Consider the following 18,663-nt stretch of genomic DNA (forward strand, 5'->3'; position numbering starts at 1 on the left):
TGTCTTTTATGAAGCCTGAATGGGATAGGCTGGTAGTTTCACCACACCCATTTGACAGATGAGGACACTGAGGGCTCAAGGATGAGGCCACTTTCTAAGGTGTGAGAGACCAGCTAGTCTTGGTCTCCTGCTCTGGGAATCTCACTCATCTGGCTCAGGGGTTCCAGAAGCCATAAAACCTTAGCTGTAAATCCCAGGCCCCATCACTCTTGGTGTTAGCTGTATTTCAGCGTTCTTAAGAACTCGGCAATGCTGCCTAGCTAACCTACATCACAGGTCAAATAAACAGATGTCAAGGTGCATGTGTGTCCTGCACAATGGACTGTGTGCTCTGTGCACTAAAAGTTAGGTGTCTGGGGTGGGGGCTGGGTGAGGTGGCTCACGCCTGTAATCCCAGCACTTTGAGAGGCCGAGGAGGGCGGATCACCTGAGGTCAGGAGTTCGAGACCAGCATGGGCAACATGGCAAAACCCCATCTCTACTAAAAATACAAAACATAGCCGGGTGTAAATGTGTGCCTGTAGTCCCAGCTGCTCCGGAGGCTGAGACAGGAGAATTGCTTGAACCCAGGAGGGGAGGTTGTAGTGAGAGGGAGATGGCACCACTGCACTGCCTGGGCAACATAGGGAGGCTACATCTCAAGAAAAAAAAAAAGTTAAGTGTCTGGGTTTGCAGAGTACTAGACAGTGAGGAGTGGGGTGGGGAGGAAGAACCCCAAATTTCTTGCCCTATTTGCCCCCATCAAATTCCTCAACATGGTCAACACTGTTTCTAGAACATGTCCCGGGATTGTGGGAAGAGAGACCACTCATTTGCCCCTCCCTAAAGCTTCTGGGCTTCCAGACCCAGCTACTTTGCGGAACCCAGCAACCCAGGCACCTCTGAGTCTCCGCCGAAGACCGGGATGCCCCCCAGGGGAGGTGTCCGGGAGCCCAGCCTTTCCCAGACAGCACGCTCCGCCCGTCCCGAGGGTGCGCACCCGGCTGCACTCCCCTCCCGGGACCCAGGGCCCGGGAGCAGCCCCCATGACCCGTACGCACGTCTGCAGCAGCCCCGCTCATGCCCCGGCGAGCCTCAACCCAGGCGTCCTGCCCCTGCTCTGACCCCGGGTGGCCCCTACCCTTGGCGACCCCTCACGCACACAGCCTCTCCCCCACCCCCACCCGCGCACGCACACATGCAGATAACAGCCCCGACCCCCGGCCAGAGCCGCAGAGTCCCTGGGCCACCCCGGCCGCTCGCTGCGCTGCGCCGCGCCGCACCGCGCTGTCCTCCCGGAGCAGGACCGGGGCCACCGCGCCCGCTCTGCTCCGACCCCGCGCCCCCTGGACAGCCGCCCTCTCCTCCAGGCCCGTGGGGCTGGCCCTGCCCTGCCGAGCTTCCCAGGATGAGGGCTCCCGGTGTGGTCACCCGGCGCGCCCCAGGTCGCTGAGGGACCCCGGCCAGGCGCGGAGATGGGGGTGCACGGTGAGTACTCGCGGGCTGGGCGCTCCCGCCCGCCCGGGTCCCTGTTTGAGCGGGGATTTAGCGCCCGGGCTATTGGCCGGGAGGTGGCCGGGTTCAAGGACCGGACCGGCGACTTGTCAAGGACCCCGGAAGGGGGAGGGGGGTGGGACAGCCTCCACGTGCCAGCGGGGACTTGGGGGAGTCCTTGGGGATGGCAAAAACCTGACCTGTGACGGGGACACAGTTTGGGGGTTGAGGAGAAGAAGGTTTGGGGGTTCTGCTGTGCCGGTGGCGAGGAAGCTGATAAGCTGATAACCTGGGCGCTGCAGCCACCACGTATCTGCCAGAGGGGAAGCCTCTGTCACACCAGGATTGAAGTTTGGCCGGAGAAGTGGATGCTGGTAGCTGGGGGTGGGGTGTGCACACGGCAGCAGGATTGAATGAAGGCCAGGGAGGCAGCACCTGAGTGCTTGCACGGTTGGGGACAGGAAGGACGAGCTGGGGCAGAGGCTTGGGGATGAAGGAAGCTGTCCTTCCACAGCCACCCTTCTCCTCCCTCCCCGCCTGACTCTCAGCCTGGCAATCTCTTCTAGAATGTCCTGCCTGGCTGTGGCTTCTTCTGTCCCTGCTGTCTCTCCCTCTGGGCCTCCCAGTCCTGGGCGCCCCACCACGCCTTATCTGTGACAGCCGAGTCCTGGAGAGGTACCTCTTGGAGGCAAAGGAGGCCGAGAATGTCACGGTGAGACCCCTTCCCCAGCACATTCCACAGAACTCACGCTCAGGGCTTCAGGGAACTCCTCTGAGATCCAGGAACCTGGCACTTGGTTTGGGGTGGAGTTGGGAAGCTAGACACTGCCCCCCTACATAAGAATAAGTCTGGTGGCCCCAAACCATACCTGGAAACTAGGCAAGGAGCAAAGCCAGCGGGTCCTATGGCCTGTGGGCCAGGGCCAGAGCCCTCAGGGACCCTTGACTCCCCGGGCTCTGTGCATTTCAGACAGGCTGTGCCGAACACTGCAGCTTGAGTGAGAATATCACCGTCCCAGACACCAAAGTTAACTTCTATGCCTGGAAGAGGATGGAGGTGAGTTCCTTTTTTTTTTTTTCCTTTCTTTTGGAGAATCTCATTTTGCGAGCCTGATAGGATGAAAGGGAGAATGATCGAGGGAAAGGTAAAATGGAGCAGCAGAGATGAAGCTGCCTGGGCGCAGAGGCTCACGTCTGTAATCCCAGGCTGAGACGGCCGAGATGGGAGAATTGCTTGAGCCCTGGAGTTTCAGACCAACCTGGGCAGCATAGTGAGATCCCCCATCTCTACAAACATTTTAAAAAAGTAGTCAGGCGAGGTGGTGCATGGTGGTAGTCCCAGATATTCGGAAGGCTGAGGTGGGAGGATTGCTTGAGCCCAGGAATTTGAGGCTGCAGTGAGCTGTGATCACACCACTGCACTCCAGCCTCAGTGACAGAGTGAGGCCCTGTCTAAAAAAAGAAAAGAAAAAAGAAAAGTAATGAGGGCTGTATGGAATACATTCATTATTCATTCACTCACTCACTCATTCATTCACTCATTCAACAAGTCTTATTGCATACCTTCTGTTTGCTCAGCTTGGTGCTTGGGGCTACTGAGGGGCAGGAGGGAGAGGGTGGCGTGGGTCAGCTGACTCCCAGAGTCCACTCCCTGTAGGTTGGGCAGCAGGCCGTAGAAGTCTGGCAGGGCCTGGCCCTGCTCTCGGAAGCTGTCCTGCGGGGCCAGGCCCTGTTGGCCAACTCTTCCCAGCCATGGGAGCCCCTGCAGCTACACGTGGATAAAGCCGTCAGTGGCCTTCGCAGCCTCACCACTCTGCTTCGGGCGCTGGGAGCCCAGGTGAGTAGGAGCGGACACTTCTGCTTGCCCTTTCTGTAAGAAGGGGAGAAGGGTCTTGCTAAGGAGCACAGGAACTGTCCGTATTCCTTCCCGTTCTGTGGCACTGCAGTGATCTCCTGTTTTCTCCTTCGCAGAAGGAAACCATCTCCCCTCCAGATGCGGCCTCGGCTGCTCCACTCCGAACAATCACTGCTGACACTTTCTGCAAACTCTTCCGAGTCTACTCCAATTTCCTCCGGGGAAAGCTGAAGCTGTACACAGGGGAGGCCTGCAGGAGAGGGGACAGATGACCAGGTGTGTCCAGCTGGGCACATCCACCACCTCCTTCACCAACATTGCCTGTGCCACACCCTCCCCCACCACTCCTGAAGCCCGTCGAGGGGCTCTCAGCTCAGCGCCAGCCTGTCCCATGGACACTCCAGTGCCAGCAATGACATCTCAGGGGCCAGAGGAACTGTCCAGAGCGCAACTCTGAGATCTAAGGATGTCACAGGGCCAACTTGAGGGCCCAGAGCAGGAAGCATTCAGACAGCAGCTTTAAACTCAGGGGCAGAGCCATGCTGGGAAGACGCCTGAGCTCACTCGGCACCCTGCAAAATTTGATGCCAGAACACGCTTTGGAGGCAATTTACCTGTTTTTGCACCTACCATCAGGGACAGGATGACCTGGAGAACTTAGGTGGCAAGCTGTGATTTCTCCAGGTCTCATGGGCACTCCCTTGGTGGCAAAAGCCCCCTTGACACTGGGGTGGTGGGAACCGTGAAAACAAGATGGGGGCTGGCCTCTGGCTCTCGTGGGGTCCAAGTTTTGTGTATTCTTCAATCTCATTGGCAAGAGCTGAAACCACCAATATGACTCTTGGCTTTTCTGTTTTCTGGGAACCTCCAAATCCCCTGGCTCTGTCCCACTCCTGGCAGCAGTGCAGCAGGTCCAGGTCCGGGAAACGAGGGCTGCAGGGGGCTGGGCCCTACGTGCTGTCTCACACAGCCTGTCTGACCTCTCGACCCTACCGGGCCTGAGGCCACAAGCTCTGCCTACGCTGGTCAATAAGGTGGCTCCATTCAAGGCCTCACCGCAGTAAGGCAGCTGCCAACCCTGCCCAGGGCAAGCCTGCAGTGCGCTGAGATTGTCCTCAAGGAGAGGGAGCCCAGAGGATGGGTCCCTTTGGGGGTTTTGGGGGCTGGTAACAGCTGCCAACCCTGGTCACTGGCCCTTGTTAATTTCTGCCTCTTCTTTGGTCTCTTCGGCTGATGCCACACTCCCAGCATCAGCCTTCCGCCTCAGTGCACATCCCCACTAAGTCCAGCTGCCTCCTTTACTCACCTGAAGACTGTCACCATGAATGCTGTCCTCTGAAATTCACAAAAGGGGCGGTACACACAGATGCGGTTGGAGCCACCTCTATAAACAGCATCTGCTCAGGGACAAGGGCCACTCTAGGTGGTCCATTTATATATTTGCGATTTTGTTTGTTTGTTTTCAGTGACAGTGTCTTGCTCTGTTGCCCAGGCTGGAGTGCAGTGGTGCAATCATGGGTCTCTGCAGCCTCAAACTCCTGGGCTCAAGTGATCCTCCAGTCCCAGCCTCCTAAGTAGATGTGACTTAAGGCATGCATCGCCATGTCCTGCTAATTTTAAAATTATTTTTATCTTTTTTTTAGAGATGGGGGCTTGCTATGTTGCCCAGGCTGGTCTCAAACTCTGGGCTCAAGTGATCCTCCCTCCTCAGCCTCCCAAAGTGCTGGGATTACAGGTGTGAGCCATTGCGCCTGGTTTATTCCTTCTACCTAATCCCTACCTGCTCCTTTACTCCCCTGGGGTGGGGGACATGGAACAAATGAACTCTACTTCCACTCTTGATTTCTACTTCTCATTTTCCCCTTTACTCTGACCACAACTTCAGATTCCTTCTCAAAATAATGCTTCAGCGGGAAAGGACCACTGAGGAGGGACCTGTGCAGACAGCAAAAGCTGTCATAAAACTGTATGGGAGGCCAGGCACGGTGGCTCATGCCTATAATCCCAGCACTTTGGGAGGCTGAGGTGGGTGGATCATCTGAGGTCAGGTGTTCGAGACCAGCCTGGCCAACGTGGTGAAACCCCATGTCTACTAAAAATACAAAAAATTAGCCGGGTGTGGTGGTTGGCTCCTGTAATCCCCGCTATTCTGGAGGCTGAGGCAGGAGAATCACTGAATCTGGGAGGCGGAGGTTGCAGTGAGCCGAGGTCGTGCCACTGCACTCCAGCCTGGGTGACAAGAGGGAAACTCTGTCTTAAAAACAAAACAAAAACAAACAAACAAACAAAAACAACTGCATGGGACCCCGATCCTGGTTGTTATCCCATATGTGAGGGCCGGTCTTTCTGCTTGTATCATCAACTGTAGAGAAGTCAGCCTGTGTTCCCCTGCACATACGCAAACGGGAGAGAATGTTTTGCAATCCGCAGCAGGAAAAATTACGGGCAGGTTTTGGAGGTTGGAGGGTACTTGACAGGTGTGTAGGGAGCCGGGCAGTAGGTGTGGAGCTCGGATGCGAGGAGTCGCCAAAGGGGAGGACCCAAGAGAATTTCCCTCTGTTCTAACCGGCTCCTGGGTTACAGTGCCCTCTTCAGGTCTTACTAGGAACTGCTGGAGAAACCTACAAGTGATAGATTCCTTAGGGCTCTGACCTTGTACATTTCTTTTCTTTTCTTTTTCAATGGAGTCTCACTCTGTCACCCAGGCTGGAGTGCAGTGGCGCGATCTCGGCTCACTGCAACCTCCGCCTTCCGGGTTCAAGCGATTCTCCTGCCTCAGCCTCCTGAGTAGGGGGACTGCAGACGCCTGCCAACACACCTGGCTAATTTTTTTGTATTTTTAGTAGAGATGGAGTTTCACCATGTCGACCAGGCTGGTCTCAAACTCCTGAGCTCAGAGGATCCGTCCACCTCGGTCTCCCAAAGTGCTGGGTTTACAGGCGTGAGCCACCGCGCCCGGCCGTGACCTTGGACATTTCAATACACATTTGCATTGTGGTTTCCACAGATGGCATTTGATTCTTGCACCATGAATGCTGTCAGCCAGTAAAGGAGAAATCTCCCTCTTAGGCTGCTGACATCGGAGCTAAGAGGCTTGTTCTTAAGCCGAAGGAATCTGGCTAATAAGAGACTGAGCTGGAACCTGAGCACAGGATTTAGGACTCCTAATCCCAAATGCTGTCCACCTCTTAGCCTGATTTGTAGTCTAAGGCTCAGACATCTCATCAATGAGTAACCTGCTTTTTCCTCCCTCCTCTCCCTCTGCAGGATTCAGGGTCACTGATCTTATTCCACAACTCTCTTCAGACTTCTTACTGCTTTCAGTTTCTAAAATATAATAAAAAAATAGTAATTTTCAACCAGATGTTGTGGCTCATGCCTGTAATCCCAGCACTTTGGGAGACCAAGGTTGGAGGATCCCTTGAGCTCAGGAGTTTGAGACCACCCTGGGCAACATAGTGAGACCCCCATCTCTACAAAAAAATGTAAACATTAGCTGGATGTGGTGGCATGCACCTGTAGTGCCAGCTACTTAGGAGGCTGAGGTGGGAGAATCACTCAAGCCTGGGAGGTTGAGGCTGCAGTGAGCTGTGATCACACCACTGCATTCCAGCCTGGGTGACAGAGCAAGATCCCATCCCCGCCCCCACAAAAAGAGTAGTTATCAAATCTGAACTGTCTGACCACTCCTGGGACGGATGTGAGAGGCAAGTACGTTAGAAACATTTAAAACATTTATTCCAAGTTTATAGAATGGCTACTGTGAACCAAGCCTTTGCACTAAGTGCTAGGAGACATGAAATGACACTCATAGCCTAGTGTCCAGTGGGCAGCCTCCTGGGGGCAAAAAAAGACACACATTAATTTATTTTATTTTATTTTATGTATTTTTTGAGACAGGGTCTTGCTGTGTCAGTCAGGCTGGAGGGCAATGGCGCGATCTCAGCTCACTGCAACCTTCATCTCCTGGGTTCAAGCAATTCTTGTGCCTCAGCCTCCCGAGTAGCTGGGATTACGGGCACATGCCACCACACCTGGCTAATTTGTGTGTGTGTATTTGTGTTTTTTTGTTTGTTTGTTTGTTTGCTTTTGTTTTTTTTTTGTTGTTGTTTTTTGTTTTGGTAGAGATGGGGTTTCTCCATGTTGGCCAGGCTGGTCTCAAACTCCCGATCTCAGGTGATCCACTCATCAGTCTCCCAAAATGCTGGGATTACATGCATGAGCCACTGCACCTGGCCTTGTTGCACATTAATTCAGACATAGTCATTTTGGTATGGGACTGAGTGCTAAGCTGTGCAATGCCAAGAGGCCGGGGAAGGGAAGAACCACAGGAGTTAGAAGAACTAAATGAGGCCCAGAGTCCGTGCTGAGAGGCAGATTCCCAAGGAGGGTGTTGCCAGATTTCAGAGGTTCTTCGAGTGCGGGACAGGAAAGGAACTTTCCTCTGAACTATGATTATGGTTATAATTAACAACACATTCAATCTGTGGCATCTGCATGCTACGATTCTCACCCGAAATCCACGAAGCAGCAATACAATGGGTATCATCCCCATTTGTCAGATGGGGAACTAAGTTCTGCTGGAAAGTGACAGAGCCAACACTTTTGACTTTCTGGTGGGGACAGGAGCCAGCAAAGCCTAGTTCTGAGTCAAGGGGTTACAGAATTGTTTAAAGATGATGCCTTCTGTTTGTAGAGAGCTTGGCTATTTACATGAAAAGCATGTGATTTCCTGGCATCCTTTTCATTTGCTCTCCTAACGCCAAGAGGAAGGCAGGGATGATGGACAGTCCCCATTTTGCAGAGGAGGAAACTGAGGCCCAGAGAGATTATGGGCCTTGCCCAGTTCATAAAACACAGAGATGGGGCTGGACGAAGTGGCTCATACCAGTAATCCCAGCACTTTGGGAGACTGAGGCAGGAGGAGGGCATGAGCACAAGAGTTCCAGACTGGCCAAGGAAACATAGGGAGATCTTGTCTCTAAAAAAAATTTTAAAGCAGTGGGGCGTGATGGTGTGCACCTGTAAGCCCAGCAGAAGCAGGAGGGATCACTTGAACCCAGGGATTTGAGACTGCATTGAGCTATGATTGCAGCACTGCACTCCAGCCAGGGTGACAGAGCAAGACCCTGGCTCAAAAGAGAAAAAAAAAAAAAGTCTGGGGGTGATGGCTCAGGTCTGTAATCCCTGAACTTTGGGAGGCTGAGGTGGGTAGATCACTTGAGGTCAGGAGTTTGAGACCAGCCTGGCCAACATGGTGAAACCCCATCTCTACTAAAATTACAAACATTAGCCAGGTGTGGTGGTGCACGCCTGTAATCCCAGCTACTTCGGAGGCGGAGGCATGAGGATTGCTTGAACCTGGGAGGCAGAGGTTGCAGTGAGCCGAGATCAAGTCACTGCACTCCTTCCTGAGCAACAAGAGCGAGACTCTGTCTCAAAAAGAAAAAAAAAGAGAGAGAGAGAGTCCCTTTTCTCTTTGACCCAGGATCACCAGGGAGAGGAAAGAGAAGAGATGGAGTGGATGAGACAGCTGTGGTCGGCAAGGCGTGTCCATCTTCCACGACCGACTCCTTCCCATTCAATCCCCTGCCTTGGGATCCTGCTTCTTCCCTGCATAGGCAGAAAGTACCTACCAACTTCCCTTCTTCCCAACTCCCTGCTCTGAGTACTGCACTAGGAGCCAACTCAGCCACCTCCTGCAGCCCCAGCTCTCCATCTTAACTGCAGCCTCTCGCTCTTGGGTACTCACTGACTCAAATCCTCCCTCTGGGCCCAAGCATCAGGCTGAACAAAGACCAGTCCTTAGTTCACAGGTCACCTAGGATTCTTTTTTTTTTTCTTTGAGACGGGGTTTCTCTCTTGTTGCCCAGGCTGGAGTGCAATCCCACCTGCCTCAGCCTCCCAAAGTGCTGAGATTACAAGCGTGAGCCACTGTGCCTGGCCAGTCACCTAGGGTTCTGCTGGAACTACTGAACCATAGTTCAGTAGGTGATTTTACCACATTAGGGTTTGTTGCTGGAGTTGCACTGGCTAAACAGGGTCTTTTAGATACTAGAATCTAAGCTGAAGGCTAATTATATTATTTGAAGATGGTGAAAGTTAATTCTACTAAAATTCCATCATAAAACTGTGGCATTGTGAAAGATTGTTGGCAACAAATAAATAGACGATAGTATAGTTTCTCAATTTATGGGAGTCATGGCCAAATGTCTCTAAACTCCCTTCTTTATTTAAGAAAATTGATTACTAAAAATGGCCAGTGGCTCACGCCTGTAATCCCAACACTTTGGGAGGCCAAGGTGGGCAGATCACCTGAGGTCAGGAGTTTGAGACGAGCCTGACCAACACGGAGAAACCCTGTCTCTACTAAAAATACAAAATTAGCCGAGTGTGGTGGCACATGCCTGTAATCCCAGCTACTCAGGAGGCTGAGGCAGGAGAATCATTTGAACCCGGGAGGCAAAGGTTGCAGTGAGCTGAGATCGTACCATTGCACTCCAGCCTGGGCAACAAGGGCAAAACAAGAGAAAAAAAAGAAATTACATGACCAGGCATGGTGGTGTATGCTTGTAATACCAGCACTGTGGGAGGCCAAGGTGAGAGGATCACTTGAGGCTGGTAGTTCAAGACCAGCCTGGTCAACATAGCAAGACCCCTGTTTCTATAAAAAATGTTTTAATTTTCTGGGCTGCTAAAAAGTAGACTGTAGTTCCAACTACTTGGGAGGCTGAGGTTGTAGTGAGCTATAACTGAGCCACTGAACTCTAACGTGGGTGATAGAGCAAGACATTGTCTCAAAAAAAGAAACGTGACTGCCACACATAGATTTCTTTCTTTTATTATTATTATTATTTTTTGAGACAGAGTCTCACTCTGTCACCCAGGCTGGAGTGCAGTGGTGCGATCTCGGCTCACTGCAACCTCCCCGTCCTGGGTTCAAGTGATTCTCCTGCCTCAGCCGCCTGAGTAGCTGGGACTACAGGTGCACACCACCATGCCCAGCTAATTTTGTATTTTTAGTACATACGGGGTTTCACCATGTTGGCCACACTGATCTCGAACTCCTGGCCTCAGGTGATCTGCCCGCCTTGGCCTCCCAAAGTGTTGGGATTATAGGCGTGAACCACTGCACCCAGCCAACATCATAGATTTCTGGCTTTAAAAAAATCTTGGCTGTACTGATTGAGCCTCCTCCCCAATCTTACAGAGGAAGGAACTAAGACACAGAGAGGGTGAGAAAAGTTCCCAAAGACACACAGCAAATTTAGGACTGGGCTCCAGTTCTCTCCAGGGGTTTTCCACAGCCCAAGGTCTTTCACACCTGTTCCCACAGCTGCCAGTCTTGTCAAGGTTGCCAGTCTCTGGGGCCTTGCTGGTTCCTGGCTCCCTAAAATACAGGGCCCAAGGGTCCTCCCCGACTTTCCTGTCCTGCCTTGAGCTCCCCACCCCCACTTCCAGATGGATTGGGAGCTGTGACCCCCAGCTCTGTGGTCCCAAAGGGAGGTCAGCTAAAGCAGCTACCAGGGGACTTATTGCCCAACAGGGAGTGGCTGTGATCAATGTCTTCTGCTGCTCTTCCCTGGGTTAACCATTTCCTGGCCCTGGCCTCTCTGTTGATTCCTCTGCTAACCTGGTATGGAGGAAGGGTGGACAAGGGCTTGGGATGGATGCCATTGATATCCCCAGGTCTGACATAAACAGGCAGGGGGGTGCTCTCAGTCCTCAGATGTCATCCCTGCCTGGGCTCTGTTGGCATTCCATGGCGAGGCTTTTCAGCCTCATTTGGGCAGAAGGCGTCCTGGGGATTGCAAAGGGGCTTTATTTCTCTTTTATTTCTGTTTGTTTGTTTTGTTTTGTTTTGTTTTGTTTTTTTGAGACAGAGTCTCTGTCACCCAGGCTGGAGTGCAGTGGCGCGATCTCGGCTCACTACAAGCTCCGCCTCCCGGGTTCATGCCATTCTCCTGCTTCAGCCTCTCCGAGTAGCTGGGACTACAGGCGCCCGCCACCACGCCTGGCTAATTTTTTGTATTTTTAGTAAAGACAGGGTTTCACCGTGGTCTCGATCTCCTGACCTCGTGATCCACCTGCCTCGGCCTCCCCAAGTGCTGGGATTACAAGCGTGAGCCACCGTGCCCAGCCTATTTATTTCTTTTTAGAAATGGTCTCCTTGTGTTGCCCAGGCTGGAGTGCAGTGGTACAATCATAGCTCACTGCAGCCTTGAACTCCTGGGTTCAGGCGACCCTCTCACCTCAGCCTTCTGAGTAGCTGGAACTACAGGTGTGCACCACCATGCTTAGATAATTTTTGTATTTTTTGTGTAGAGGGTGGGTTCTCGCTATGTTGCCCCAGCTGGTCTCGAACTCCTGGGCTCAAGCAATCCTCCTACCTTGGCCTCCCAAAGTTCTGGGATTACAGGCACAAGCCACCATGCCTTGCCTTGCCTTTTCCTTTCCTTTCCTTTCCTTTCCTTTTTCCTTTCCTTTTCCTTTTCCTTTTCTTTTGAGACAGATTTTTGCTCTTGTTGCCCAGGCTGGAGCACAATGGCATGATCTTGGCTCACTGCAACCTCTGCCTCCCAGGTTCAAGCAATTCTCCTGCCTAGTACTGTACTCCTGAGTAGCTGGGAGTACAGGCATGCACCACCATGCCCAGCTAATTTTTTGTATTTAGTAGAGACAGAGTTTCACCATGTTAGTCAGGCTGGTCTCGAACTTCTGACCTCAAGTGATCTGCCCACCTCGGCTTCCCAAAGTGCTGGGATTACAGGCGTGAGCCACCGTGCCTGGCCTCCAGCTATTTCTTAATATGATCCAATTACATACCTACTGATAAATATTTATGATGATAATTTTTCCTATTGTAAACAACGTTGCAATTAACATCTTCAGGTATTCGCAAATTTGTGCAAAATGCATGTATTTCTGTAGCAAGATTCCTAGAAATGTTAGGTCAAAGATAATGCACATTTGAAAGTTCAACAGTCATTGTCAAATGCCTTCTAAGAAGTTTTCTGGCCAGGCATGGTGGCTCACACCTGTAATCCCAACACTATGGGAGGCCAAGGGGGGTGGATCACCTGAGGTCAGAAGTTCGAGACCAGCCTGACCAACATGATGAAACCCCATCTCTACTAAAAATACAAAATTAGCCGGGTGTGGTGGCACATGCCTGTAATCCCAGCTACTTGGGAGGCTGAGGCAAGAGAATTGCTTGAACCCGGGAGGCGGAGGTTTGCAGTGAGCTGAGATTGTGCCATTGCTCTCTAGCCTGGGTGACAGAGCGAGACTCCTCCCCCAAAACAAACAAGCAAACAAACAAACAAACCAAAAAACAAACGCCTTCTAAGAAGTTTTCACTGGCTGGGCACAGTGACTCATGTTTGTAATCTCAGCACTTTGGGAGGCTGAGGCAAGCGGATCACTGGAGCCCAGGAGTTTGAGACCAGCCTGGGCAACATAGTGAGACCCTATCTCTACAATACAAACAAACAAACAAACAAACAGAAATTAGCTAGGCATGGTGGCTCATGCCTGTAATCCCAGCTACCCCGGGAGGCTGAAGTGGGAGGACTGCTTGAGCCTGGGAGGTTGAGACTGCAGTAAGCTGTGATGGCACCACTGCACTCCAGCCTGGGCAACAGAGTGAGACACTGTCTCAAAAAAAAAAAAAGTTTTCACCAACATTCTTTTTTTGTGTTGTTTTGAGACAGGGTCTCGCTCTGTTGCTCTGGCTGGAGTACAGTGGCTTGATCACAGCTCACTGCAGCCTCGAACGCCTAAGTCCTCCCGCCTCAACCTCACAACCAGCTGGGACCTACAGGCACATACTGCCATGCTTGGTTAATTTTTAAATTTTTTTGTTTGTTTGTTTGTTTGAGACGGAGTCTCACTCTGTCACCCAGGCTGGAGTGCAGCAGCGCAATCTCGGCTCACTGCAAGCTCCGCCTCCCGGGTTCACGCCATTCTCCTGCCTCAGCCTCTCCAAGTAGCTGGGACTACAGGCGCCCGCCACTACACCCGGCTAATTTTTTTTGTATTTTTAGTAGAGACGGGGTTTCACCGTGGTCTTGATCTCCTGACCTCGTGATCCACCCGCCTCGGCCCCCCAAAGTGCTAGGATTACAAGCGTGAGCCACCGCGCCCGGCCTAATTTTTAAATTTTTTGTAGAGACAGGGTCTCACTGTTTTGCCCAGGCTGGTCTCTAGCCTCAAGTGGTCCTACCATCTTGGCCTCCAAAAAGCACTTGGGATTACCAGCATGAGCCACCGCACCTGGCCACCAACCTACAGTCTTATCATCACTGAGTTCGTATCTACCTGCATCCTGTCCAACACTCCATACTACTGATCTTTCAAATTTTTGTCAGCTGGGCACAGTGGCGCACGCCTGTAATTCCAGCACTTTGGAAGGCCAAGGCAGGCAGACTGCTTGAGCCCAGGAGTTCAAGACCAGCCTGGGCGACATGGCGAAACCCCGTTTCTGCAAAATATACAAAAATTAGCTGGGCTTGGTGGCATGTGTGGGTAGTCCCAGCTATTCCAGAGGCTAAGATGGGAGGATCACCTGACCCCCGGGGGTTGAGGCTGTAGTGAGCCAAGTCATGCTGCTGCACTCCAGCCTGGGTGATAGAACGAGGCTCTGTCTCAAAAAAAAAAAAAAAAAAAAAAATTTTTTTTTTTTGGTCAATATAAGAGTCATAGTTTTGATTAGCATTTCCCTTATTACTAGTGAAGCAGAACAGCTTTTCAAATGTTTGCTGCCTGTTCGTATCTCTTCCTCTGTGACTTATCTTTCTCTGTGATTTGCCAATAGGCATTTGCAGTCCTTTTTTTCTTTTTTTTTTGACATGGAGTCTCGCGATCTCAGCTCACTACAACCTCCGCCTATCAAGTTCAAGTGATTCTTGTGCCTCAGCCTCCTGAGTAGCTGGGATTATGAGCATGTGCCACCACCCCTAGCTAATTTGTTGTATTTTTAGTAGAGATGGGGTTTTGCCATGTTGGCCAGGCTGGTCTCGAACTCCTGACCTCAAGTGATCCACCCGCCTTGGCCTCCCAATGCTGGGATTACAGGTGTGAGCCACCAAGTCCGGCCGTTTGCAGTCCTGCCTTCACCTAACTCTCCAGTTGCCACCGTTGCCAGTTACAGAATTTTAGGTTTGAAATGGTTTTCTGTTGGAATTCTGCAGACAATGTTCCACTGGCTGTTAGACTCCATGGTTGCTATTGAAAAGCTGGATGCCATGTTGATTTCTGATCCTCGGTATATGACTTGTTATTTTCTATCTGAAAGTGTTTCAGATCTTCTCTTCGCCCGATAGTCTGAAATCCAGTGCTTCCATGGGTCTCTGTGCATTCATCACCCTGGACACCTTTTTAATCTAGTGACTTGTATATTTCAGTTCTGGATATTTTCTTGTGCGTTTTTCTTTTTAGAATAATAATTTCTTTTTCCTTTATTCTCTCTTTTTGAACTCCTTTCATTTGAGTTTAGACTTCCTGGATTGATCCTCCAAACCTGTTTCCTTTTGGTTTCTTTTTCTTTTTTTTTTTTTTTCTCTTCTCTCTAGTTTATTTCCCTCTATTTCAATCTACAACGCTTCTACTGGATGGTAAATTTGAACTCTCATAGTTTTAACTTCCCAGAGTGTTTCTGTGTTTCTCTGTTCATTTTTCATGGCGTCCTTGGAAGGATGCCAAGCTAAGGAGGCCAGGGGGGAATAAAAGGAGTCCGGGCTCCCAACTGTGCCCTTCCCCTCTCCCCTGGGAGCCACCACTGAGGGTCCTCATGGTTCCTCCAGTCTGGACTCTGCTGCTGCTGGTAGGGGCTGCCCCTTTCAGGTAAGCTGGGCCCAGGGGGTAATGATAAACCAGGGTCAGTTGAGGGTGGCTTTAAGGAATATGGAAGGGCAGAGCTGGAGGGGGTGAGCAGGCTAACTACAAAAGACCTGGAGAGAGGCCAGGCGTGGTGGCTCATGCCTGTAATCCCAGCACTTTGGGAGGCTGAGGTAGGCAGATCACGAGGTCAGGAGATCGAGACCATCCTGGCCATCAAGGTGAAACCTTGTCTCTACTAAAAATACAAAAGATTAGCCAGGCGTGATGGTGAGTACCTGTAGTCCCAGCTACTCAGGAGGCTGAGGCAGGAGAATCGCTTGAACCTGGGAGGTGGAGTTTGCAGTGAGCTGAGATCATGCCATTGCATTCCAGCCTGGGTGACAGAGCGAGACTCCGTCTCAAAAAAAAAAAAAAAAAAAAAAGACGTAGAGAGGAAGGGGGAAACCCGATGGGATGGAAATGGGTTGACCTTGACTGCTGAACAGGAACGGGGAGAGGCCGCACAGCCCCAGAGCCTGGAATTAAGGGGTGGGTTCTGGGAGCAGGACAGGGCTACAATGTGAGAAGGGACGGAGGAGGTGCAGAGCTGGAAGACAGATCTAAGGCTAGGAGAGAAGGATCAAGGGGTCAGGCCCTCAGGAAATGGACAAGACCCAGGGTGGACCCAGCTGATGAGACAGACTTAAGTACGAGGCTGCGAAGAAATGACGGATGACAGGCCGGGCGTGGCGGCTCACCCCTGTAATCCCAGCAGTTTGGGAGGCCAAGGCGGGTGGATCGCCTGAGGTCAGGTGTTCGAGACCAGCCTGACCAACATGGTGAAACCCTGTCTCTACTAAAAATATAAAATTAGCCAGGCATGGTGGCACATGCCTGTAATCCCAGCTACTTGGGAGACTGAGGCAGGACAGTCACTTGAACCCGGGAGGCGGAGATTGCAGTGAGCTGAAATTGCACCATTGCTCTCCAGCCCGGGCAACAAGAGCGAAACTCCGTCTCAAAAGAAAAAAAAAAGATGGATGTCTTGGTGTCCTGCAGTGTGTTTGGGAGAATTTGAACAAGTAGAACTTCAACAACAACAAAAAATAGAGGGCTGAGCACAGTGGCTCCCACCTGTAATCCCAGCACTTTGGGAGGCCAAGGTGGGAGGATTGCATGAGGCCAGGAGGTCATGACCAGCCTGTGGAACATAGAAAGACTCCATCTCTATAAAAAATAAAGATAAATTAGCTGGGCGTGGTGGCATGTTCCTGTAGTCCTAGCTGCTGGGGAGGTTGAGGTGGAAGGATTGCTGGAGCCCAGGTTTGAGGCTGCAGTGAGCTGTGATTGCACCACTGCACTCTAGCCTGGGTGCCAGAAAAAAAAAAGAAAAGAAAAAAAGTCAAGTCACACACATTCACTGCATAAACACTGATCATCCTTACGTGACCACTCAGAAAGCTCACAGTCACTGAGTCTTATAATTCTTAATAATGACAAGAGTTGCATTTTTACTTTCTTCAAACCACCCCCAAGGAGAGAGAAGCCTCCAGACCGGAAGCTGGTCGTTCGCAGCTCTAGGAACAACTGTGAGTTGGAAACCAGGAGTGCTAAGATTTCTCCTCCCTCCTCCAAACCCACATTCTGCCACCAGAACACCAGTCCCTGAGTTCCTAGCAGGAGCAGCCACCTCCAGTCCCCTCTGGGCATCAGCCAGGACTACAAAACGTGTCCTGCCAAGGCCACGTCCAGCCCTCCAACCTCAGTTCATGACCCCGGACCTTGTCATTCTGTCCACTCTCCCAGCCCCGAATTTCTCCTAAAAGATTCTCTCTTTCAAATCTCTGCTCTGGGCCGGGCACTGTGGCTCACACCTGTAATCCCGACACTTAGGGAGGCCAAGGTGGGAGGATGGCTTGAGGCCAGGAGTTTGAGAGCAGCCTGGGCAACATAGTAAGACTCCATCTCTACAAAAAACAAACAAACAATTTCTGCTCTGGACCCCAAGTCTTTGCGACAGCTTTCTTTTTCTTTTCTTTTTTTCTGAGACGGAGTCTCCCTCTGTCGCTCAGGCTGGAGTGCAGTGGTGTGATCTTGGCTCACTGCAAAGTCTGCCTCCCGGGTTCAAATGATTCTCTTGCCTCAGCCTCCCCAGTAGCTGGGACTACAGGTGTGCGCCACCACACCCGGCTGATTTCATGGCAGCTTTCTCTAAGTGTAGCAGTCTTGCTACTTCCATCTCCCAGTGTGGCTCTGGGCCCTGCCCCTGCCCTTTCTGAAACCTCACGGTGACCCATTCTTCCTAGACGTCCTCACCCAGTGTGATTTTGAGGATGATGCCAAACCCCTCTGTGACTGGTCCCAAGTGTCCGCAGAGATGGAGACTGGGTTCAAGCTAGTGGGCCCTCTCCCACCGGCTCCATCGGGCCCCCCGGGGGGTACCCCAACGGAGGTGAGGGGCTATGGTTTCCGGGGGACCATGAGCAGGGAGGCAGCTGGGAGGCAGGGGTGGCTAGATGGAGAGAGAAGGGAGGCCGCCAGACCTGGATGCCTGGGCTCTGAGAAGGGGATGGGTGGGGGCAGCCCTCAGAGGTGGCTGGGCCTCAGTGTCCTGGGCTCTGCCTCCCCCAGAGGGCAGCTATCTGCATATGGAATCGAACAGCTTCCACTGTGGGGGAGTGGCCCGCCTGCACAGCCCGGACCCATGGGAGCAAGGCCCCCTCTGTGTGCACTTTGCCTACCACATGTTCGGGCTGTCTTGGGGCGCCCAGCTCAGGCTGCTGCTCTCGGGTGAAGAGGGCCGCCACCCCGATGTGCTCTGGAAACACCGGAACACCCAGAGACCCTCCTGGATGCCCACCACCGTCACTGTGCCCGCAGGGTTCACCCTGCCCACCCGGGTAAGGCCGGGGACAAATTGTGGGACCTCGGGGGGGGTGTCTGGGTGTTGGAGAGCCTGGGGGTGGGGGTGTGGCAAAAAGGGATTGTGGGGGCCAAGCCATCTGAATTCAGGAAGGAAACTAGGAGCCAGGAGGCCTGGCTGAGGGGCTCATGGGGTTGGGGTCCCTTTATCGTCTTGCAGCTGATGTTTGAGGGAACACGGGGTAGCACTGCCTACCTGGACATTGCTCTGGATGCCCTCTCTATCCGCCGGGGCTCCTGCAATCGCGGTGAGTCCCTGTCCCTCCTGCTCCTGCCTGCCCTCAGACCCTTTTCTCTCTGCCCTTGCACAACAAGAAGAGGATCCAGGGTGGGCGCGGTGGCTCATGACTGTAATCCCAGCACTTTGGGAGGCCAAGGCGGGCGGATCACGAGGTCAAGAGATCGAGACCATCCTGGCTAACACGGTAAAACCCTGTCTCTACTAAAAATACAAAAAATTAGCTGGGTGCAGTGGCGGGTGCCTGTAGTCCCAGCTACTCGGGAGGCTGAGGCAGGAGAATGGCGTGAACCCGGGACGCGGAGCTTGCAGTGAGCCGAGATCGTGCCACTGCACTCCAGCCTCAGCGATGGAG

General features: G+C 52.2%; 2 protein-coding genes across 3 annotated transcripts in view; both read left to right on the forward strand.

Annotated features, from left to right (window-relative positions):
- The first annotated feature begins 936 nt into the window (after positions 1–936).
- Positions 937–4,161, forward strand: EPO (erythropoietin). 2 transcript variants are annotated; one of them, XM_003278104.2, is made up of 5 exons: positions 937–1,467; positions 2,040–2,185; positions 2,444–2,530; positions 3,131–3,310; positions 3,445–4,161. In XM_003278104.2, exons 1-5 carry the CDS (start codon positions 1,455–1,457, stop codon positions 3,598–3,600), a joined length of 582 nt encoding a protein of 193 aa, XP_003278152.1. In that variant the 5' UTR covers positions 937–1,454; the 3' UTR covers positions 3,601–4,161. The 2 variants fall into 2 exon arrangements, with proteins under 2 accessions (XP_003278152.1, XP_012351754.1); XM_012496300.2 differs by having other exon boundaries at positions 1,377–1,467; positions 3,448–3,687.
- Positions 4,162–15,119: 10,958 nt separating this feature from the next.
- The window catches only part of ZAN (zonadhesin), a 62,024-nt gene continuing 58,480 nt past the window's right edge, over positions 15,120–18,663 (forward strand). Inside the window, 6 exon segments of the mRNA XM_030797230.1 lie at positions 15,120–15,172; positions 16,685–16,737; positions 17,455–17,520; positions 17,523–17,600; positions 17,780–18,048; positions 18,231–18,318. Coding sequence (XP_030653090.1) covers positions 15,120–15,172; positions 16,685–16,737; positions 17,455–17,520; positions 17,523–17,600; positions 17,780–18,048; positions 18,231–18,318 — 607 coding nt within the window.

This window comes from Nomascus leucogenys, chromosome 17 (assembly GCF_006542625.1).
Source record: "Nomascus leucogenys isolate Asia chromosome 17, Asia_NLE_v1, whole genome shotgun sequence".
Taxonomy (NCBI): domain Eukaryota; kingdom Metazoa; phylum Chordata; class Mammalia; order Primates; family Hylobatidae; genus Nomascus; species Nomascus leucogenys.

Coding starts and splice junctions, on each gene's coding strand:
- EPO (XM_003278104.2), top strand. Junction 2,186..2,443: donor AGGAGGCCGAGAATGTCACG/GTGAGACCCCTT, acceptor TGTGCATTTCAG/ACAGGCTGTGCCGAACACTG. Junction 2,531..3,130: donor ATGCCTGGAAGAGGATGGAG/GTGAGTTCCTTT, acceptor CACTCCCTGTAG/GTTGGGCAGCAGGCCGTAGA.